The following is a 22,153-nucleotide window of genomic DNA, read 5'->3' on the forward strand; positions in this document are numbered from 1 at the left end:
GGCCACCACCTCATCAGTGATTCTGTGGACGATGCCGTGGACAGTGGAACGAGGCATTGCAAACGCACTGGAGACCACCCTGTATGATGCCCTACTTGCCAGCCAGAAGAGAAACACCAGAATCTCAGTTGTGGCACCCCATTCGTGTCTCCGTTCCTGGTTGAGAAGGTCCAGCAGCACTGCCAGGGCCTCCCTGTGCGTCTTGCTGGTTAAAAAAACCTGTCCAGTACATGAACACTCAGGTTTATCCTGCAGTACAGGGGTCTGGGCTGGTTTAGGGTAAGAAGAAAAAGAAAAACTGTTAATATATATAATAATACAAATATTTAATATTAAAGTAAGGTTAGGGTTATTTGTAAATATGATATGCTAATGTTAACGACTGAATTGTGGAGGATCTAACAATGTGTAATGTTAGCATGTCCATCTTGACAAAAGTTTAAACATTTATATTTGTATGCGCGATTGAACGAGCTCAGGTGGGCGGTCCGGTGGGCTTTAAGAGGTTTTATACATCCAAAAAAAAAAATGTGTAGCCACACACGACCAGTAAAATGACTATTTAATTGGGACTCAGCTTTTAATTGAAGTTGTACGGTACTAACAAGAGTTAGCATTAGCTAGCGTAGCCATTCAAACTGCGGCTGCTATTCCCTTGACAGACGTCGCCTTGGGATTTTCTTTTTGGGGCTTCAGTAAATTAGCCTAACCACTTCTCTGGTATCTAAGTTTGGTGGTTGAAAACTTCTCGAAAAAACTTCAATTAGCTGTGTCCGTATTTCATAATATGTCATAAGAACTTTGCTGGATCCATGCCTCTATACTATCATTATATATCATATACACTTTGCCAGACGGTCTTTCTAGTCTCGTTGTCCTGTGCCTGTGCCCGTTAGTATTGCTGCCTGTGCCCGTTAGGAACACCACAATGGGCAGTAATGAGTCTCTGGAGGACTTACTACTTTCTACTATAACTACTACTCAACAGCCAGCAGTTAGATACTGCTACTCTTCCACTAGGTGGTGGGCACGCATCACACTCAGACACTTCTATTGTCTGTCCCTACAGTCCTACTGTATCCTATTTACTCAATGAATTGCCTGCACATGGGAAGATCAAATCTGAGCATATAAATGCGCAGTTGAATAGACTGTAGCTAGAGTCGCTAGCTTGGCTTAAGTTTGGACCAAACAAAGGCGTTTCTGACTTCCGAATTTGGAAACGAAAGCAGCCTGCCACACTTGTTGCGTTCAGAGGTACAGTATCACTCCCTCCGGGAAATAAACGACGCCATGGTTCTGGATACTGATGGATTTATTGCCTTTCTCATTCTTTTCTCCGCTATCACGTTCACCGTCAATGAAATCCACCGTCAAACTACAGTATGACAATGTAGAACATAAACACATTCACATATATTGCAAAAAACTCAAATACACTCGGGAAACACAAACATACTTTACATACCTCGCTGGCTGCATATAACCAAGAGGGAATGAGTTCTTGAAATACCCCGATCAAAATACAAAAATGAAAAACATCTTTTCTTCTTTGCAACTTCTTTAGAACTTTAAATTCACATGCAGAGATATTAACTTCTTACCAAAAGTCCGTTTTCTTTTTCTTTTTCTTTTTCTTTTTCTTTTTCTTTTTCTTTTTCTTTTTCTTCTTCTTCTTTCTTCTTCTTCTTTCTTCTTCTTCTGTTGTGTTTTATGGCGGTTGGCGTCCCTAATTGCGCATTACCAAAAGTCCGTTTTTTCCTGTTGCATCTTTCAAAAATGTCCGTGTGTAACGCATATGTACTTTAGTTCCTACTTAACATAAGCACTCAATATGCATGAATTAATTTAAACAAACATAACAAAAACATGTTAAAACGACAGAAATAATATGTATGGAAATTATAGAACATATTAATTGAAAGATGTTGTTGGCGTCTGAAATCAGTTGCTTTAATCTCACACATGAGTGAAGTACAAAATGATTAATTATACTGTACTATGTGCCAGAAAATGGCTCTTGAGTGGTAAAGCAATGCTACTACAGTAGGCTATGTTACAGGTCAAAGCTTTTACAGTTTGACTATGTGCTGCTAAAGTCTCTCTGCTTGTTCCTCAAAACTGATACTTTTCCCTCATGTCATTACACATACTGTCCTCAAACTGTCAGCTGTTTCAACTCGCTTATTTGCAAAAAGAAAAGTCTGGAGAAGCTTATTCCTTAATTTGGCATTTATTAAAGAATTGGAGGATCAAAAGCATCTTGTACAAGGATCTTTTCTATTCAGAAAACCACAGTCAGCAAGCTGTTAATCTGTAGCCATCATCCTAAAAAAGAATGCTATTCTTAACATTACACAGAGTTTTAAATGAAAATGTACAACTATCTGATAGGTTTCTACAGAGGTGGGAGGAGCTGTGGTTTAGACTTAGCTCTCCCTTCTGGTGTGCACAGGCTGGTCCCAGCCTCTAGGCACACGATTCCACCCTTCGCGTGGAGACAGCACCCTAGTGGAGGAATCCTCACACTTCCTCTGTTTGTAAGTTGCCAAAGTCTCTGCTTCGTTCCCCAAAACTGATACTTTTCCTCTCTCATGGTCATTACAATACATACTGTCCTCAGTACATGATGTTCTTTCTGATATCCCTGTTTCTTTGTATAAATGTAAGCCTGTTTGCAACAGCTAATCAACATTTCCCTACAGTCAGCAGTCTGCAGGACAACACTTTAAATTGTTTAAACCTCATGCCCTGTGTGTGTGTGTGTATATGTGTAAAAAGTTTCAACATGGTATTAATATAATAGGCAATCAACCTTCATTAAAATTTTTAATTCTCACAAAACCAAAACCTCAGTATTGACTGGTGTACTTTACTTTGAGCAATCCCGGGAAACCAACTTTCCTCCGTTGGTCATTAAAATTTTTAATTCCTGTTTCTTTGTATAACAAAACCAAAACCAGTCTGCAAGTAGGCAATCAACCTTTCATTAAAATTTTTAATTTCACAAAACCAAACCCCAGTATTGACTGGTTGAGCAAGTTTGTCCAGTTCTTGTTTTTCTTCTAATCGCTCTTCTTTCTGTTTCTGTTTCTCTCGGTCAGATTCATCATGTCAGCCAAAGACACGGTGATATGTAATAAAAATAGCCATTCAGACGACTTTGTGTGCAGACCGCAGGTCTATCCTTAACAAAGTTCATGAGAAGAACCTGATAACTCAACGTGAGTACAACAACCTTAAAAACATCAACAAAGAAGATGAAGAGGGCGTCATTGAGCTTGTGGATAAGATCATCAATAAGGGAGAGGACACCTGCCAAGCCTTCCTGGACCTCCTGCAAACTGATGAGAACATTAAATTGACTTACCCAGAGCTGAAGAACCTACAGTTGAACAACAGCTGCTTTTACCTAACCCTGTCCAAGCTTGTTCAAGTGACACCAGTGGTACGTTAACATATATGACCTTGGTATAGGAACGACTGTGTCTAGTATTCCTCATATGTCAGCTAATTGTGTGTGTGTCACACGGTTGCCTTCTTATGGCTTCATCAAAAATTGTCCGAGAGTGTTACGTTAGGAGGTGTAATTCTGTTTCACTCTGATTTCCTCAGATGTTCTGTCACGAGAGAGAGCAAGAGGCGAAAGGAGGTGAGTTTTTTTTAGGTTTTTTTTTTTACCTAATTTTGAAATAGCTTTTGAAACGCTTTGAGTCAGTGTTTTTGGTTAGGCTTTGTTAAAGAGACACAAGAAGCTGTAACACTTTTTTCCCTCACAGATAATTACAAGACATATTTTAACCTCAAAGCCTGCAGACACATGCTTATTAGCCTGTATTAACATATAGAATATTAGCTTTGTGATATTGTAATACCTCATAAACTAGTACAGGTTCAGAGGTTGATTTATATCTTACAGAGTTTGTGGCGATTTCATATATAATTTAAAATTCGTATTACGTACATAAATGGACCATGGTGAACAAATTTAGTCAGGTTGTGAACCCTGCTTGGTTTTCAGACAGTTGAGTAATTGTTATAACGTTAACTTTCAAAGTACAGTACAACCGTTTTTGGGATTGATTGCACGGCTAACCTGAACTTGGTTATTTTTCTGCTTAAGCTGCTTTTGTTTGGTGGTGTGAAGCAAAACTTACTCTACCTTTTTTCTTTTTAACACAAAATAGGGCATCCAAGTAAATGATTTCTGGGGGGGTTGTGTCTGTCCTGCTGTGTCACCTATTCCAGTCTTCCCAAGTTTGCATCCTTGTGTTAACATGATTGATAAGTGTTCCCCTTTTCTCTTGTTTTCTGTCTGATTAGGACGATTCTGGAGAAAATGGGCCTGCTGGGGAAAGTGACTCCTTTGCAAGCCAGAAAAAAGGGACAATAAAAACATGCAAAGTATGTCCATGAGATTTTGAAATTATATTTGTTTTAATCATGCAAGTTAATAAACACACTTACACTGCTGAAATGTGTTTTGCTGCTGTTGTTGTTAGCTACCATGATTGATTTCCTCTACGGCATGCAAGCATCCAGGGAGAGGGCATGAGTACTTGGCCTTGGTGTGTCCTCAGGGATGGAGGCAATTAGGACAGAGGGGTGGTGGAATGCCTCTGTCCCAACACCTCATCCATGAGGACAAACCACAGCCAAGAAGAGGAGAAGGAAAGCCAGAGCTAGTTAAGAGAAAGAGAGAGAGGATGAGCTTCTTCAGTATTTAAAGGAAGACATGAGACAGAGGAGAGGAGAGCAGAGAGAGAATGGAGAAGCTCTTCTCTCTACTTGAGTGATTGAATAAAAATAAAAAAAATATTGAAGGAATGAATAAATAAAGTAATTGTTAAATACGTGTTTATTTCATTTACAGCTGTCAACTATTTACAACAAAGTACATACATAAGTGGAATATACAGGGTGTCTGCAGTTCCTTAAAAAGTCTTAAATGCAATTTCATAAATATTAGGCCTTAGAAAATGTGTTTATGTATATTTTTGTTCAGTTGAGCAGGGAGTCTCTCGTGGTGCTGCTGGACCTGGATGGGCTCCCACAATTAAGACTCTGGTGTTTTCTGTCAGTGGGACATCATCTGGGGTGGTCTCCAGAGTGTGCTTAGGGTGTCTTGTGGCAAATGGCCACCACCTCATCAGTGATTCTGTGGACGATGCCGTGGACAGTGGAACGAGGCATTGCAAACGCACTGGAGACCACCCTGTATGATGCCCTACTTGCCAGCCAGAAGAGAAACACCAGAATCTCAGTTGTGGCACCCCATTCGTGTCTCCGTTCCTGGTTGAGAAGGTCCAGCAGCACTGCCAGGGCCTCCCTGTGCGTCTTGCTGGTTAAAAAAACCTGTCCAGTACATGAACACTCAGGTTTATCCTGCAGTACAGGGGTCTGGGCTGGTTTAGGGTAAGAAGAAAAAGAAAAACTGTTAATATATATAATAATACAAATATTTAATATTAAAGTAAGGTTAGGGTTATTTGTAAATATGATATGCTAATGTTAACGACTGAATTGTGGAGGATCTAACAATGTGTAATGTTAGCATGTCCATCTTGACAAAAGTTTAAACATTTATATTTGTATGCGCGATTGAACGAGCTCAGGTGGGCGGTCCGGTGGGCTTTAAGAGGTTTTATACATCCAAAAAAAAAATGTGTAGCCACACACGACCAGTAAAATGACTATTTAATTGGGACTCAGCTTTTAATTGAAGTTGTACGGTACTAACAAGAGTTAGCATTAGCTAGCGTAGCCATTCAAACTGCGGCTGCTATTCCCTTGACAGACGTCGCCTTGGGATTTTCTTTTGGGGCTTCAGTAAATTAGCCTAACCACTTCTCTGGTATCGGGTGGTTGAAAACACTCCTGCTCTAAGTTTGTACCAGTTATTATGGCACAAAACATTCCGGTTTTCCTCGAAGCCATAGTGATTCAAAGAGTTGTTTTAGCTAGACAATGACCGGAAGTGCATGACCGGAAGTGTCACACAAAAAACTTCAATTAGCTGTGTCCGTATTTCATAATATGTCATAAGAACTTTGCTGGATCCATGTCTCTATACTATCATTATATATCATATACACTTTGCCAGACGGTCTTTCTAGTCTCGTTTGGAACTGAAACTTCTTGCCAAACTAACCAATTAACATTAGTCCTAATCCCTGAAGCCCTTTCTCTTGTAAAGCCGATAACACTTCCAATAAAGCATAGACATCACCTTTGTCTTTGCGTGGTTTTTCTGAGTTGCAGCCCCTTCTTCGCTTCACTCTGGTGCCCCAATAAGGAATAGGCTCATTGCTGCCTGTGCCCGTTAGTAGGAACACCACAATGGGCAGTAATGAGTCTCTGGAGGACTTTCTACTATAACTACTACTCAACAGCCAGCAGTTAGATACTGCTACTCTTCCACTAGGTGGTGGGCACGCATCACACTCAGACACTTCTATTGTCTGTCCCTACAGTCCTACTGTATCCTATTTACTCAATGAATTGCCTGCACATGGGAAGATAAAATCTGAGCATATAAATGCGCAATTGAATAGACTGTAGCTAGAGTCGCTAGCTTGGCTCAGGTTTGGACCAACGCCCTCAAAGGTATTTCTGACTTCCGAGTTTGGAAACGAAAGCAGCCTGCCACACTTGTTACGTTCAGAGGTACAGTCTCCCTAAAGTACAATCTGGAGGGAAAACTTCCTGACAGTAAGTTACCAAAGAGTTATCTAATCACCACTGTATTGTTGAAGCTATGATAGTTTACAAGTACAGTAGTTAACTTACGGTACTTTGCATGCAGTTGTCGTAGAAAAGGGTTTAAGTTAGCTCGGTTACATTCTGACTGTGTAACGCCAGTCTGTAGGACCGGATGTACAATATAGAAAATGACACAAGTTAGCTTGAGTCCCAACTAGCTAGTTAACTACATTTTAAAAAGCCATGTTGGCTCATTTTGAAGACTAACCCACAGAACGCTCGCTGCTGTGCCTTGTTTGGCGTCTGAAATCAGTTGCTTTAATCTCACACATGAGTGAAGTACAAAATGATTAATTATACTGTACTATGTGCCAGAAAATGGCTCTTGAGTGGTAAAGCAATGCTACTACAGTAGGCTATGTTACAAAAAGCTTTCACAGTTTGACCCTACAAACCAAAACCCCAGTATTGACTGGTGTACTTTACTTTGAGCAAGTTTGTCCAGTTCTTGTTTTCTTCTAATCGTCTTCTTTCTGTTTCTCTCGGTCAGATTGATCATGTCAGCCAAAGACACGGTGATATGTAATAAAATAGCCATTCAGACAGCTTTGTGTGCAGACCGCAGGTTTATCCTTAACAAAGTTCATGAGAAGAACCTGATAACTCAACGTGAGTACAACAACCTTAAAAACATCAACAAAGAAGATGAAGAGGGGCACGTCATTGAGCTTGTGGATAAGATCATCAATAAGGGAGAGGACACCTGCCAAGCCTTCCTGGACCTCCTGCAAACTGATGAGAACATTAAATTGACTTACCCAGAGCTGAAGAACCTACAGTTGAACAACAGCTGCTTTTTACCTAACCCTGTCCAAGCTTGTTCAAGTGACACCAGTGGTACGTTAACATATATGACCTTGGTATAGGAACGACTGTGTCTAGTATTCCTCATATGTCAGCTAATTGTGTGTGTGTCACACGAAGTTGCCTTCTTATGGCTTCATCAAAAAATTGTCAGAGAGTGTTACGTTAGGAGGTGTAATTCTGTTTCACTCTGATTTCCTCAGATGTTCTGTCACGAGAGAGCAAGAGGCGAAAGGAGGTGAGGTTTTTGGGGTTTTTTTAACCTAATTTTGAAATAGCTTTTGAAACGCTTGAGTCAGTGTTTTTGGTTAGGCTTTGTTAAAGAGACACAAGAAGCTGTAACACTTTTTTTTCCCTCACAGATAATTACAAGACATATTTTAACCTCAAAGCCTGCGGACACATGCTTATTAGCCTGTATTAACATATAGAATATTAGCTTTGTGATATTGTAATACCTCATAAACTAGTACAGAAAAGTACATTACATGTTAAGTAAAAGTCTTGGAGCATAAAATATTGAAATGTCAACAATGAGCCACTCCAGTTAGTTTTTTCATTATGTGTTTGTGTCCAACTGTTTGCCTTGTTTTTAGGACTTGCAGTATCAGTTGAACAGCCAGCCTACCGGCCTCTGTGTGATCATGAACAACGAGAATTTCATGCAGAACAAAACAAGAAGTGGAACCAACAAAGATGCTCGTATGTTACAGAGCAGACAGATTTGCAGTTTTACACTATTCCTGTCCTTACTGTTGGTAGTTGAAGCTTAACTAGGTTGTTTTTTTTGTTTTATTAAAATTTCCTGCAGAAAGTTTGGCAGAGGTGTTCAGCTGGCTGGGGTTCAGAGTGCTGATGTGTAAAGACCAAACCAAGGACCAGATGGATCGGGCACTGAAATGCTTTGCTTCTCTGAGCGACCTCTCTCAGCTGCAGGAGTTCAGTGTTAAGGAGTGGTCCGGCAGCGGATTCACTGATCTTCAGCAGGCTCCTAAGCATGGCGATGCCTTTATCTGCTGTATTCTTAGTCATGGAGAAGAGGGTGTAGTCTTTGGGTGCGATGATGAGGCCCTCTCCATTAAACAAATAACTCGAACTTTCAAGGCCTCCAACCGATCAGCCCTCACCGGCAAGCCCAAAATGTTCCTGATCCAGGCCTGCCAGGGAGGGAACATTCAGTGTGGAGTGTTATGTAAAGATCTGCAGGCTGATGATTGTCATTCACTCCCCATCCCTGAGGAAGCCGATGTTCTAGTTGCCATTGCCACTGTTGAAGATCATGTATCATTTAGACACAGAATAGATGGGAGCTGGTTCGTCCAATCTGTGTGTCAGCAGCTGAAGGAGGGCTGCCCGAGGTAAATGTAAAACTCAAAATGAAATATCGAGTTAGTCTTGTGACTTGAAATATCCAAAAATCAATAACATCCACAATATTTAGTATTTTGTAGATCTGATGATAAGATCGTTACTATGCAGTGTATACTGTGCACTGTATTTGATCATAATATTGGGATCATAATGGGTTTTTTTGTACACTGTATATTGTTTTAGGGGTGAAGACATCGTCACCATCCTCCACCGCGTGAACAATGAAGTAGGCCAGAAAGAGGCCTCCAGGGAACCTGGTACAGCGAAGCAGATGCCTCAAGTTAGGTTCACCCTGATGAAGACACTTGTGTTGTCACCACATCACAACTGAAGCTTAATCACCACAAATCATGTAAACACAGCATACTTTATGTTTTAATTAAGGATGTATAATTAACTCAGGGGAAGAGTTTTCTTGAAAATGTACTCTTTTTATCATTCTAAATCTTTTATTTTTAAATCATCACATTGAATCATTGTCTTTTATATATATTTTATATATCAAAGATTTTTGTCGCAGTATAAACCTGTTTTTTGATTGGTGGTGGGTCCAGGTTTTAATGAGTGGCGGTTAACATAAGCTTTATGGAGTTATACTACTTCACCAGAACTTTTTAACCAACATAAGCCCTGAATACTGGTGACATTGCAAATTAGTTCATAATGTAAAAAGGTATTTTTATTGCCTATGCATATTTAGTATTGGATACTGTTCCAAAAGCAATATTTTTTATTGCTTTAAGTAAGTAAGTTATTCTTCTTTTTATGGCTTATTCAAACACAACCAGTACAGCTTTAGTTAATTTATATGAAAAACGTAAAATAGATGCCAAAAAGACCAATAACTGCATAATAAAGAGAAAAGCCATTTAAGGACTGCAGTTGAAAATTAGCCAGCTGATTAAACACGGACACATTTAAAGAAATGTTGATTCATGTGCGTAGTCCTTATGAATAAAGACATGAAATGAAATGTATGAGTGTATTTCTTCACTTCCTTTTAAAAACAATTACCGTTTATTGCTGTTGTTTTGAACTTTCCCTTTTTATTCTTAATAGCTAAAAACACAAGATTTTATAGAATAACATTTTAATAGAATGTATTTGTGCGCACTTCAGTTTACTTTTTGGATTCGGCTGCGCACGTACAACCGTCTTTACGGTACTACAGCGTCGTTGCCATGACAACTCGGATTTGTTCGTCTTCTTTTCCGTTTTGGAAAAGGGGCCGTTTATAGAAGTACAGATAAGGACTGCTTGACAGAAAAATGACAATAACAACCTATCTGTCACAATAAAAGTCTGTCTTATAAAGCTGTTCCAACTACGTAGGGACTTATTTTACTACCGGGAGTGTCTGCCATTAAATAAAGGCAGCGTTAATGATGGAAGCCCCGCTGGAAGACGAGACTCCTGCCGGTGCCTTAGCGGGGATTGAAGGACCCGACCACGCAGAGGAGTTGAAAGCCTCTGACGAAGCTATCACATTCATGTCCAGCATTGGTGAGTTGTCAGTATTCTTTATAGGCGAGTCTGGAGTGTCAACAGGAGACAGAAACTGCGTACGACTGAGAGGTAGCACCACCTGGTTTTGGCACATCTTGAGTTGGCCCAGACACATAGACAGAAAATAAGCTTTAGAAATATATTTTGAAACTGTCCATTGTGGCTCATATCCAAACTTAAGTCTTCTCTCAGAGCCTGCAGAGCTGCAGAAGTGTGTGTTTCCAGACTCTCTGGTGACTGTGTCAGAGGGCGGCCGAGACCTGGGGAAGTTCAGTGTGACGGTGGAGTTTGCCCGTAGACTCCAGCAGCCCTGTCTGCTGCTGCATGCTCAGAGCCAGGGAGCCATTGATGACTCCCCCTGTGGAACAACAGTGACAGGTGAGGGGAGGCTGCAGCTGCAAACACAGGTTGATCTTTATTGTTTTGTCCATTTACTGATGTTTCAGTCTCTTCATGTCCTTTGTCCTGCCTTCATTGCCCATTTAAGCCTATCTAACCACGGACCTGGAGGTGCTGGAGGAAGATTACCGCGAGTATATCAAGGTGAGTCATCGCAAGCTTCCCATACTGTCTCATTTTAACACACATGGATCAGCTGTTGTGAAAACATTATACCCTGGCGCTTGCCTGCCTTTCATTCTTATGCCACATCTTTCTGTTTTTATTTTGCACTCCGTGCCTTCAAACACATTTGAATCCCTTTCAGCTTGAGGGCCACAGTTTGGACAAGAGGTGTCAGTTGGTGCAGCATGACAGGCAGATGGTGATCGACAAAGTTACCACTGTAGGAGAGGTGAGAGAAGAAACGAGAAGAAAGTTTTCATTATATCATCTTATGACAATGTGGTTTTTGTTTTGCACAGTGTTACACCACCATCCATAAAAGTCTTGCTCGGAGATGTCAACAAACCTGCTGTTGGGAAATTACTGTAAAGTGTAATGTTTTTGTGTGTGAACGTGTGTGTGTGTGTGTGCAGGAGGTGACGAAGGAGAGCGTTTCTTATCCCATGTCTGTCCTAAGAGGGCTGGTAACAGAGGGTTCCAACTTGCTGCTGATGCGCCTGATTGCTCTTAGGAAGAAGTTGCCAGAACACATGACCTTCATCTCCTTCAACCAGGGATTACGCATCATCCACACCACTTTTGTAAGTAGCTATGCCAGTGAGACCTCTTGCTCATTCTGTGTGTGGCTTGAATAGCGAACTCCTATTATCTGTTTCTCTGTGGTCAGAGCGAGCTGGGTCTGAAGCAGCTGGAGGTTGGGGATGAGACGGTCGAGGTATTTGGGGTGGAGAGGATTGTTCACTCTATGGAGGACAGCCCCACTACCTGGCAGTGCTACTTCCTGGCTGATGGGTAAGCTCAATGACTATACCTCTTCAGGTTCTTACACTTGTTGGACAGTCTCACTGCCCACCACTGTGGATCCCTGTTGATTGTACACTAATACAATTCTTTGTTTGCAGCGTGTTTAGGGCTGCATGATTAATCAAATTAAAGGTTTTGGTAAGTTTTAGTGCTGTATTGTGGTAATACACTGAAATCTGGTCAATAGCAACAACTGCATATGACTTAGTATAGTAGTTAGTATTTAAGATGACTGTTTATACCACTGTTAATGGACACAGATGGAGACATTGTATGGGCATAAAGACAGACAAAATTAAATCATCAGTGACATATCAAAAGGGACTTGACATTGAGTTTTTTTTCTGTTCTTACTGTGTAACATGTCAGTTGCAGATCCAGGTTTGTGGATCTTTACTCTGCAAGTTACGAATAATTAGCAAGGCATTTTCTTTTCCACACAATTATACCTAAATAATGTCCAAAAACTGCAACCATTTATTGACATGGCCTAGGAAAGTTATTCCACACTTTTGACTAAATAAGAAACCACATCATAACTAATTATTATGATCTGTGCATTTTGCACAGGTTGAGAATTTATTGGTGGTAATTGAGCATCAGCATTGCGCATCAAGCGATGGCTGCAAAACAGCATCAACTTTAACAGCTTGATATCTTGTATGCAAAGTTTTTCCTTGTGTCCTTAGCGAGCTTTGGCTGTGGTATGAGAGAGCAAGAAAGAGAAAAAGCTTTAAAGTTCATGTTATTTCTGTGCTTGTTTTTAGTTGTTTTTCATGTATGTGTGCATGGGGTACTGTTCGGCCATTGGTGAAACACCCCTGCATCCACGACGAGTGCACGCATTTATGACTTTAATGCTCTGTAAATCATTTAAAATAACTGTTAACATGACTTGATAAATGAATTTTTGAGCAGTTTATGTTCTCTGATCAGGCACTTGGCCAGCAGAGTGCAGGTGGGATCACCAGTCACCATGAGGCTTCTGCAGCTGCCATCACAGCTAGAAAAAGGTAACCATTCCCACACACATAAAAGCAGTTTCCCTAATGAAACAGATTCAGTTATGATGTTTGTATGTGTGTGTGCATGTTAGGTTTAGAGAAGAAGATACCCCTGGTTTGGGAAGAAGACATGCAGATGCAATCCAAGCTCTTGGACAGAAAGGTGACCAATAATGTTCTCATATGATAAAGACACTGGCTTAATATTTGAGTCATTTCTTCAGACTGACTTTACCTAGAATGGATACTACTGTTTCCTCCCATACATCTCATTTTACGCTATAAATCATTTGAACAGAACAGAATATGAATGTGTGTTTATGTCTCATTGGGGCAGGAGGAGCTGAAGGCGGACCATGCCTCGTACCTGAGACATCATCCAGAGGTCCGTGCCCTCATATCTGACTTCTTGCAGTTCTTGCTGCTGAGGAAACCAGATGATGTCTTCCAGTTTGCCAGAGAGTACTTCCTCCCTTTTGCCTCCCACCGTCCTCCAGAACCAAGCCTGAAAGCCCCCTCACTCTGAAAGCACACCTGAGGGCACATCTCACATGCTCCATGCCTTTTTATAGCTTTCTGTTCATTTATCATTTTAACTTGAGATTAAATTTTAAAATAACATTTGGTTACGCTCTTGTCTTTTCTCCTGAGTGACTGATGACTAGTAGTATAAAAGGAAACATGGTGGAGATGCACAACAACTTTCAAACCTGAGACTCCACCTGAGCTGTGTAATCTTGCTATAAAACTTTAGTGACCTGAATAAAGTGGTTTGTTTCAAACAGTGGTTGTAGTTTCATTTTGTTACCCTGCCAATCTTATCTGGGTAAATCAGTTACAGTTTGTCGGAACAATGAGATTTTAAGGTTTGTTTAACTCACAGTCAAACTCAAACTAGGAGAAAACGAGTGTTTCTTCAAAATAAAAGTGTAAAATGTAAAACAGACAAACAAAAAAGTTACATAATCAAAGACGTGCTACAGCCTTCTCCAAATAGGTAAAACTGGAGCAGTATGACAATCGTGCAGACTGGTCTTGGGTCACTACTTTCGTAGGCTAATCCGAAATACGAATTACTTGGCAATATTTCAAATCCCTTGTGTCTTCATTATCTACAAACATGGCTTTTATACTGAAGGGTTTAAGCGGAAGCGACAACTCTTAAAAACTGGCGCTCATTTCCTCTTAAAATGAAAGCAACTAGTGGTAAGCGTACGAACATGACGCAAGAGAAGTTACTGCCACAGCTAAAATTTAATTTGTGAATTTTTCGCACTCAAAAAGGATTTTGTTTGACAGAGTTACAGAAGACGCATCTTCTAGCTTCTTGGACGTAAGCTGAGAACGGTAACGTTAAGTTTTAACGTCGAAGTTGACTCGCTGACAGAAACGTAGTTAATGTAAGTTAGCTTTACAGTTTGTAACTTACCCCTAGCTATTGTACATTATGTCAAGTCTATGGAGTAACCTAAAAGTTAGGCTGTTGACTGAAATGTAATGTTAACGTTAAATTGACTTGACGTTACATCATTTTTGTAGTGCTGTCCAGGCTTGAGTCAAAACTTTTTAAAAGTTTCGTGAAGTTAAACAAACGTCAGAACCCCGGCTGGCGTTCTCAGTGACGTCACCGCAGCATATTCCCGGCTTTTAGCACTCAGTGGTTAAAAAACAGGCCTACTATATAATAATAGTAAATCGTATTTACATAGCACAGAAAATATGACAAAGTGGTTTCCAAAAGGCAAATATAAGACAATAATAAAAACCAGTAGTAAACAGTAAAAGTTAAAATCAAGAACAAAATAAACAAAAGCTCTGTCCCCGTTAGTCTTAAACCTATTCAGCCAACATGTTCCTGTCTGAAGACTCAGACTGCCTACAGGTTGATAAAGGGAGAGCAACTCTTTTAATCTGGGACCAGGCCGTGAAGTGCTTTAAAAGTAACGTGTTAAAAATATGTCTACAGTGATCTTACTGTACTTTCTGATTATGTTTTATTACCTACGGTGTAAATTATTATTTCTTTAATATTCGTGTAGCCACATCAAGTATAGAGGTGGATTTTGGTAATGCAAAAATGACTTTTTATTGTACTGCATGGTTTATGTGGATTTGCATGGTCTTACAGTGATATTTGATATTGCATTTTTCTAAAAATCCATCAAGTTTTTTTCTGTCAAAGGTAGTTTATCAAGCCAGTCTTTCAAGTTCATGTAATGTTTAACTTATTCCATTTTACTTTCCCCAACAAATGCACACTCCTGCTTTCTGCCTCTCTGATAGCACCAACCTGTAGAGCGCAGTGAGCTGAGCACCAGGCCTGTGCTGGTGGGAGTGGGTCTGTGATGGATAGGCTTAGGCTGTCCCGCATAGATGAGGAGCTGGAGTCCTCTGAGGTTGCAGCTCTCTGCTTCTTGTGTCGTGATGTAGTCAACAGGAAACGCCTGGAGGGGGTGAGCACCATATACCTCGTAGTGTTTTTGCACTTGTCTAACAATATTTTGCGAAGCTTTACCAAAGCCAAATTCACAAAGTGCTTCATAGTCAGGACAAACTAAAGAAATGGAGACAAAGGAAAGAAATCAGCAAAAGGCAAAAGTAGAAAAAAAAAACACATTGTATCAAAGCATAGCTGTAGAAACAGGCCTTAAAGGATCATTATCAGTGAAACTTGATTTTTTTTTTTTGGTAGCAGTCATAGTTGTGACTTATTTCTTTACCTCCAAACATCACTCCCACTCTTTTAAACTCAAAATATAGTTTTTGTGGCAAAATGTAAGTCACTGTCACACTGTCTATGAAGGAGATGTGTTTAGACAGCTTTTCTCTCCCATTGCGAACATTCTCAGCTGTTGCACCTTGTTTCCTTTGAAGGTTTGTCTTCTCAAAGGTTTGTTTGTGTATTTCTTGGTTGTTCTCATACAGGTCAGGGATGCAAAGGGGCTGTTTTTGAGACTAGAAGAAAAATGTCTGCTGGAGAACGATTTCTTCCTTTCTCAGCTGCTCCAAACTATCCGTCGAGCAGACCTGCTCAGCCTCCTGGAGGCAGACAGCAGGCAACCAGAAGAAACCGACGCAAATCCCATCCTGTCAGATTACAGGTAAAAGCAGAAAGAAATTTACTGTAACTAGAAGAGATAACAGTATGGCAGGATTACAATACAGTCAGTTTTATTCCCAAAGTTTTAGTCTTTTTTCCCCTTTTTTTGTCTGTCCCTCTCTTTCTCCTTTCCACTCTTCTGCTCGTTGTGTCAGGGTGATGCTGTACAAAATATATGAGGACATGACTCAGGAAAATCTCAACAAGATGAAGTTCCTGTTGTGCAGCAAGCTGGGCAGAAGACAAGTTGAGACATGCCATGTGAGAACACACCCGCCCACCTTGCCAGTTATATAAGAAATTATGACATGTAGGCTTCACTAACATCTAATATACAACATTAGACACTAAATGTATAGTTAATAGTAAAAAGTTAAACTCTCTTAACTGCAATCAGCATACCAAAATGATTGCACATTTTTTCTGTGAACAGTGGTGCACTAACCAAAATTCATAACTACTTCAAAATGTTCTATGTTACATTTCCCTGCAACTTAAGTGAAATCCTGTTTTTGTTTTTTCTTAATAAAGTGTCCCCAATATGTTTTAATGTGAATTTATCAGCTTCATAATAGGAACATTAAAAACTAGAAGGTTTTGCCAAGGTTGTATCAAACAAAAATGTACAGTTTAGTTTGGTAAATACACAGTTTAGTGCATTCAGTAGATTTCATCATGGGTTCTCTAAATTTAAGTGCAATCAGCAGGGAGGACTTCAGTTCCATATAAAGTATATGATGATGTAGGATCCTCTGGTGGTCATTTTGGACATCCTCAGCTTTGATCAGCGATGGCTGGTTGCATGTCTTAACACACATACAACCTTCCTGTATCAAATTAAAATAGATTTTATTTTATTTAATTTTTTTTGACTACTAGTTAGACGTTAGCATCATTTGATTTGCTATGTTAGTGTGATGGCTAATTAGCTTTACATACAGTATTTTATTACTGAAGTGACCTACAGCCATTTTGCATGTTTTTATATTTTTTCTGTTTTTATCTACTATTTGTGTATATTCATTCAACATGAACACTAGGCTTCCATAGGAATGCTCACCCAGCTTTTGGCACATTTACTGTGTATTGATAACTCTACCAGACAGTTATTACTGCACCAGTAGTGATTTCTATATTTTCGATGCAGCTGCAAAGCCTCCACACACGCACAGACACAAACAAGTGTTCTCTGTTGATTACAGACAGCACTGGATGTGTTTGCTGAAATGGAAAAGACTGGTTTACTGTCAGATAAAAATCTTCGTGAGCTGTATACAATACTGCAGGAGTTGGATCAACAACTGGCATTGACTGTAAAGCACTACAGTCTAGGTATTAGACGCACTTACACGTACAAGCACAAACGCATTTAAATTTTGTGTTACAATGAAATTCATCAAATGATGTTCTCTTTTCAGGTGTAACCCCGCCAAGTCAAACTACATTACCTTCTCATATCAGCATGGATTACCAGGTGTGTGTGTATAAATGTGTGTTTGTGTACAGCTAATTCTATAATGAGCCAGTTTACTGAGGACTGGGACTTCTTCTTCCCACAGAGGGACAGCACCACCCCTCAGCCGACTCAGCCTGTTCTGTCGATATCTGAGACTCGGTCCAGCTGTAAGTCACTCTTTTTCACTCACTGACTCCCCGTTCGTTTCAGCACACAGCCATTGAATAATTACCGCTAATGGCTTGGTTACAGCTTCATAACCTTCCACTTACTGCTACAGATATCCACTCTCATGCTATTATTTTTATTGTACACATACAAGGGATGTAAGTTTCCGCTGTCTTTGTTTTTCAGATGAAAGCGAGAGTGTTTTCTCTGATGCAGAGCCCTGCTCTCTTGCTGATCAGGTAACCGTTTACACAAACACACATTATACATTCATTCATCCATCCATCAGAACATTAATGTTTCTGCTTTGTCTTTGTGGGTGTGATTGTGCCCTTTAGACAGAGTACTACGCTCTGATTCATAACCCTCGTGGTGTGTGTGTGGTCATCAGCAATGAGAAATTCCTGGGAACACAGCTGAAAGATAGAGGAGGGACTAAGCAGGATGAGAGTACGTATCCTTGTGTTTGAACAGCCATGTGATCTGATTTGTATGCACTGCTTATCTGTTAATTACCCAGCACCAGTCAGGGTTGTGGATGCTCAGAATACTTATCACATATCATCACATATGATATGATGATGTAAAGTTAAAAAATAAAAAATCTACCAGTATGTTTCAATACGTCTCTCTTTTATGTGACACAGAGGCTCTGCACATGGTGTTCACCAGCCTTGGCTTTACTGTGATGGTATACAACAACTTGACTGCAGAAGCCATGCGGCGTGAGCTAAAAAATCTGAGCACAAGGAATTTTTTGGATGATGATGCCTTGGTGAGCAGTGTCACACGCCTTCAGAGCTGAAACATCAGTGATACTTATTATTATACTTTATTTTTTACTCTTAAAAAAGGTTGACATTTTGGAAATACCCCTGTTGCTTTATTGCAGAGAGTTAGATGAGAAGATCAATGCTAGTCTCATGTCTGTACAGTTAATATGAAGCTGCAGCCAGCAGCCCGGCCAAGAAATAGTCCGGCACATACATTTTTACACAGATTAAAACAAACAACATATAAAATGTTAATTAGTGAACTTTAGAGGTGCTGGTAGGTGGATTTTGTTTCCTTTGGATGGAGCCACGCTAGTTTTTTTTGGGGGGGGGGGTTTCTCCCTGTTTCCAGTCTTTAAGCTAAGCTAACCAGCTGCTGGCTAAACAGCGTATCGGCAAGTCTTAAAAAGCATTGAAATATGTTTCCTCTTAAAAAGGTATTTAAAAGTCTAACATTGTCTCTAGTAATGTTAGTCAAAATGTTTTTGCATCTGATTGCGGGCTGTCGGGCAACGTTATAAACTGGAAGTGGGATGGTTGTGACTAATTTGTGTGCACACGAAGATGTTCAGTCCTTTTTTAATAGAGTTTCAGTCAGAACCATCAGACCTGCAGCAAACACTGTCACTATTGCTAGCTACAAGCTCGATTTTGTGTCGATTTTAGCAAAAATTTAAAATGAATTTATCATTTTCAGCTGGTTAATCCATCCATCCATTTTATGCTTCTTATCCAGGTTACATTAATTTAATTAATTCTATTGTTAGGAATTGTTATACTGCTGTGAAGTACTGAAAAATGTGATAATAAATAATTATAGGCCACATTGTTCCGAATTTAACTTGGTGAACCCTGCTATAGCTTCATGTTTACCGTAGAGATGTGAGAGTGGTATCGATCTTCTCATCTAACTCTCAGCAAGAAAGCAAATAAACACGTTTCCCAAAACATTGAACTATTCCTTAAAGACAGTATGTTTACAATAGTCCTGTCAAACAGTTCATATTCTAAAAAGTGTAGTTAACCTATGTATTTCTGTGATTAATTGTGATTGCTTGCATACAAAATCATCTCGTGTTTAACTCCAGCTAAATTGTATTAAGTGTCATTGGGAATCATATCTAAAATCCATGTTAAATTGAGACGTAACACAATTTTTAAAAACTGCCTCTGATCTTAGGTGGTATGCGTGCTTTCCCATGGAGAAAAGGGATGCGTCTTTGGGACCGATGAGCAACAGGTGTCCTTGCGGGAACTGACACTGCCCTTCACGAGCGGGCGAGCTCCCACCCTGGCAGGGAAGCCCAAACTGTTCTTCATCCAAGCGTGTCAGGGAAGCAACTACCAGAGAGGAGCCGTGCCGTGTCCCCCGAGGCCGAGTCAGGAGAACGGGGACAGAGAGAGCCGGCTGGAGGAAGATGCAGGTCGTGTGCACGGCGAGACGGTGCCTTGGGATGCTGACTTCCTGCTGGGCATGGCCACCGTGCCAGAGTGCAAGTCCTTTCGAAACACTTCCACAGGCTCCATCTACATCCAGGAGCTGTGCACGCAGCTGATGAAGTCTGCAAAAAGGTGAGAGCTTAAGATGACGCTTGTAGAGCTTTTTGTCCGCTAGCTAGAGTTTAGGCAAAGCTTTGGCCATCTAAAGGGACGATCACACAGAGATGCGCTGCTAGAAACGCGTCGCCAGCAAAACCATTGTTTTCCTATGGTACAGCGCACGCTCCTCTTGCGCCGCGCTTGAAATTAAATTGTTTCCTGCATAGTGTGGATTTTCTATTTATTTATTCAATCAAATCTGAACATAATGTACACAATTTTAATAAAGGAGCTGCATATAGCCGGCTGTTAGTTCTGCTCTTTTGCATTCTTGCTCTGAACACAAAGGATTTAATGTGGAGATGTACTTTGAATTACAAAATGTTTTCCAGCTGATGAATAGAGACTGCCACACAAAGTAGGACCTAAGATTCAGGGAGTGTTTATAGAAGGCACTTTGTGTTGGCGACAACTCTCCCTTTTTCCAGAAAAGAATGAACATAGATTGTTTCCCTTTTCCCAGATTAGGCAACATGGTTAAAATTCATTCTGCTGTGCTGTTGATGTGATATGTCAGAGGGCATGATGTTGTTGTATTTGTTTGAATATACCCACAATTTTTAGTACGATTTTATAATTTGTAATGTGTTTCTGATGTTTTCTGCGCAGCTCAGAGAAGGATGATATACTCGCTGTCCTGACACGTGTGAACAGGGAGGTCAGCAAGGGAGAATATTTAAGATACAAACAAATGCCGGAGCCTAAGTACACCCTCACCAAGAAGCTCGTCCTCAAATGTGTGTGAGCTGACTGGGACCAAGTGCAAACGTGCCATATTCCTGGATTAACATAGATCCAACTGGTTTACAGTGTGTATGAGTGTGGTTTTGTGTGAGTGTGTGTTTTTAATCTCTCTGTATAATGCAGCTGGTTGGATGAATTTGAATGTCCATATCTTTGTAGTTATCTCAAGAAGCTGATGTCTCTCAATCTTCAGAACAAAAAAAGCATAATGAAAAATAAAATGTTTGTAATTCTTCCCATGTGATTTAGGAAAAATAAACAATAAGACGTCATTTGGAAAGTTTCTTTTTGTCACAGTATTACAGATCAAAGCAGTTGCACTTCAGCGAGTAATGAATGTCACTTATTTCACAAACCCTCCCTCCCTTTTTAAATTGAAACACAATGAAATCAATATAACACATAATAGTTCTCAATGTTGTTATTTGAGCAGTGTCATTTAAAGGGAAAATTAACACAATTCTTCCCTTAAAAATACAATTGTATTGGTGGTTGTATGGAGTCAAAAGTATTCAAATCCTTTGCTTAAGTAAAAGTAGCAATACCAAAATGTAAAAATACTGTTATAGGTAGGGCTGCGCATTTAATCGCTTTATCGTAGAAGCTGCAATTTTTTTAATAAGTAAAATGTGTGACAAAGCAGCATTATAATGAAGCACTGTAGGGCTGCAGAGATGCCCTGGCCTACAAATCTCGCTCTCCAGATGGAAGAAAACATGTTTGGTACAGACCCCAGCAAATGTCACATCATCATGATTTTAATAGTTTGTTTTTTTTTAGTGAAAATGAAAACTGATGCAAAAATGATCATTCCCACTAATTGGGAATAATCGTAATATCTGTCAAAATAATCGCAATATGATTTTTTTGACCATATCGTGCAGCCCGTGTTAAAAGGTAAAAGTATTTCATTCACATCCATCTATCCATTATCTACACTCTCTTATCCTTTGCAGGATCATGGGCTTTTATTCACAATTTAATTGAATTAAAAAAGGTATGGACATAAGGGTAACATGTACAACGTAAAATAAATGATAATGTTTATGTAAAATTGACATGTACACAATATTAGTGTTGAAGCTCGTCCAGTTTACTGACTACTTTGTCAGTGTTGGGCTTATCTAGTTTCAAATGTAAAATCTTTATTGCAAAATAGTAATTGCTGCCGTCAGATCAATGCAAGAGAATATATTGGTAAACTCTAAAATTGAGGGGGAAAAACGTACTAAATGGAAACTTAAGTACAGTAAAGCGTTTTTAAAAATTGTACTAAAGTGCAGTACTTGAGTTAATGTACTATGTATGTAGTTGTAATGCACCTTTATTCAGTAACATGATAAGTAACTGTAGAACATGAGTCAGCTAAAGGAATTGTTGCGCGCGCGCACACACACACACACACACGGTGTGCCAGATTCCTCTGGACTCCACCCTGCTCTTCACTCTTCCAGGAAATTTCCTTCACTGCTGCTCCACAGCTGTCTACCGCTGCTCA

At 39.9% G+C, this 22,153-nt stretch overlaps 5 protein-coding genes and 1 long non-coding RNA gene across 13 annotated transcripts in view; 4 read left to right on the plus strand and 2 right to left on the minus strand.

The window, feature by feature from the left end:
* The window catches only part of LOC122886616 (granulocyte-macrophage colony-stimulating factor receptor subunit alpha-like), a 21,445-nt gene extending 19,782 nt beyond the window's left edge, over positions 1 to 1,663 (minus strand). The window contains exon 1 of one of the 2 annotated variants that reach the window (XM_044219026.1): positions 1,605 to 1,663. The gene's annotated coding sequence lies outside the window, so the exon portion shown is untranslated. The remainder of the gene's footprint in view (positions 1 to 1,604) is intronic. The other variant, XM_044219023.1, reaches the window with a different exon arrangement.
* The window catches only part of LOC122886613 (caspase-8-like), an 11,363-nt gene extending 1,453 nt beyond the window's left edge, over positions 1 to 9,910 (plus strand). The window contains exons 2-7 of one of the 4 annotated variants that reach the window (XM_044219015.1): positions 3,893 to 4,404; positions 7,253 to 7,599; positions 7,770 to 7,804; positions 8,163 to 8,268; positions 8,378 to 8,924; positions 9,121 to 9,910. In XM_044219015.1, the coding sequence (XP_044074950.1) occupies positions 7,260 to 7,599; positions 7,770 to 7,804; positions 8,163 to 8,268; positions 8,378 to 8,924; positions 9,121 to 9,268 (1,176 nt within the window). In that variant the 5' untranslated portion in view covers positions 3,893 to 4,404; positions 7,253 to 7,259 and the 3' untranslated portion in view covers positions 9,269 to 9,910. Of the gene's footprint in view, positions 1 to 3,892; positions 4,405 to 5,404; positions 6,712 to 7,252; positions 7,600 to 7,769; positions 7,805 to 8,162; positions 8,269 to 8,377; positions 8,925 to 9,120 lie in introns of those variants that run through there. The other 3 variants (XM_044219012.1, XM_044219013.1, XM_044219014.1) reach the window with 3 other exon arrangements.
* On the minus strand, positions 4,841 to 7,246 carry LOC122886627. The gene is made up of 2 exons (XR_006380397.1): positions 6,790 to 7,246; positions 4,841 to 5,405 (listed from the first exon to the last, which is right to left on the minus strand). It is a non-coding gene; the product is annotated as an uncharacterized LOC122886627 (long non-coding RNA).
* A 213-nt stretch (positions 9,911 to 10,123) lies between the features above and the next one.
* Positions 10,124 to 13,597, plus strand: LOC122886617 (ciliogenesis associated TTC17 interacting protein). Its single transcript, XM_044219027.1, has 9 exons — positions 10,124 to 10,440; positions 10,636 to 10,821; positions 10,931 to 10,986; positions 11,150 to 11,236; positions 11,421 to 11,588; positions 11,675 to 11,799; positions 12,748 to 12,824; positions 12,908 to 12,978; positions 13,153 to 13,597. The coding sequence occupies exons 1-9, from the start codon at positions 10,320 to 10,322 to the stop codon at positions 13,339 to 13,341; spliced, it is 1,080 nt and encodes a 359-aa protein (XP_044074962.1). The 5' UTR covers positions 10,124 to 10,319; the 3' UTR covers positions 13,342 to 13,597.
* Positions 13,598 to 13,999: 402 nt separating this feature from the next.
* On the plus strand, positions 14,000 to 20,927 carry casp8 (caspase 8, apoptosis-related cysteine peptidase). 4 transcript variants are annotated; one of them, XM_044219005.1, is made up of 12 exons: positions 14,000 to 14,215; positions 15,099 to 15,268; positions 15,741 to 15,916; positions 16,071 to 16,176; positions 17,118 to 17,247; positions 17,334 to 17,389; positions 17,475 to 17,538; positions 17,726 to 17,778; positions 17,878 to 17,989; positions 18,187 to 18,314; positions 19,493 to 19,884; positions 20,521 to 20,927. In XM_044219005.1, exons 2-12 carry the CDS (start codon positions 15,161 to 15,163, stop codon positions 20,654 to 20,656), a joined length of 1,461 nt encoding a protein of 486 aa, XP_044074940.1. In that variant the 5' UTR covers positions 14,000 to 14,215; positions 15,099 to 15,160; the 3' UTR covers positions 20,657 to 20,927. The 4 variants fall into 4 exon arrangements, with proteins under 4 accessions (XP_044074940.1, XP_044074941.1, XP_044074943.1 ...); XM_044219006.1 differs by having other exon boundaries at positions 14,003 to 14,162; XM_044219007.1 differs by having other exon boundaries at positions 14,015 to 14,148.
* A 1,127-nt stretch (positions 20,928 to 22,054) lies between these two features.
* Positions 22,055 to 22,153, plus strand: part of LOC122886618 (protein lifeguard 3-like) — an 11,110-nt gene continuing 11,011 nt past the window's right edge. Inside the window, exon 1 of the mRNA XM_044219029.1 lies at positions 22,055 to 22,153. This exon is cut by the window's right edge and continues 205 nt beyond it. The gene's annotated coding sequence lies outside the window, so the exon portion shown is untranslated.

The sequence above is a fragment of the Siniperca chuatsi genome, linkage group LG13 (assembly GCF_020085105.1).
Source record: "Siniperca chuatsi isolate FFG_IHB_CAS linkage group LG13, ASM2008510v1, whole genome shotgun sequence".
Classification (NCBI taxonomy): domain Eukaryota; kingdom Metazoa; phylum Chordata; class Actinopteri; order Centrarchiformes; family Sinipercidae; genus Siniperca; species Siniperca chuatsi.

Coding starts and splice junctions, on each gene's coding strand:
- casp8 (XM_044219005.1), top strand. CDS start 15,161: ATGGATAGGCTTAGGCTGTCCCGCATAGATGAGGAGCTGGAGTCCTCT. Junction 16,177..17,117: donor GACAAGTTGAGACATGCCAT/GTGAGAACACAC, acceptor TGTTGATTACAG/ACAGCACTGGATGTGTTTGC. Junction 17,990..18,186: donor AGGGACTAAGCAGGATGAGA/GTACGTATCCTT, acceptor TATGTGACACAG/AGGCTCTGCACATGGTGTTC.
- LOC122886617 (XM_044219027.1), top strand. CDS start 10,320: ATGATGGAAGCCCCGCTGGAAGACGAGACTCCTGCCGGTGCCTTAGCG. Junction 10,441..10,635: donor CACATTCATGTCCAGCATTG/GTGAGTTGTCAG, acceptor GTCTTCTCTCAG/AGCCTGCAGAGCTGCAGAAG. Junction 11,800..12,747: donor TGCTACTTCCTGGCTGATGG/GTAAGCTCAATG, acceptor TTCTCTGATCAG/GCACTTGGCCAGCAGAGTGC.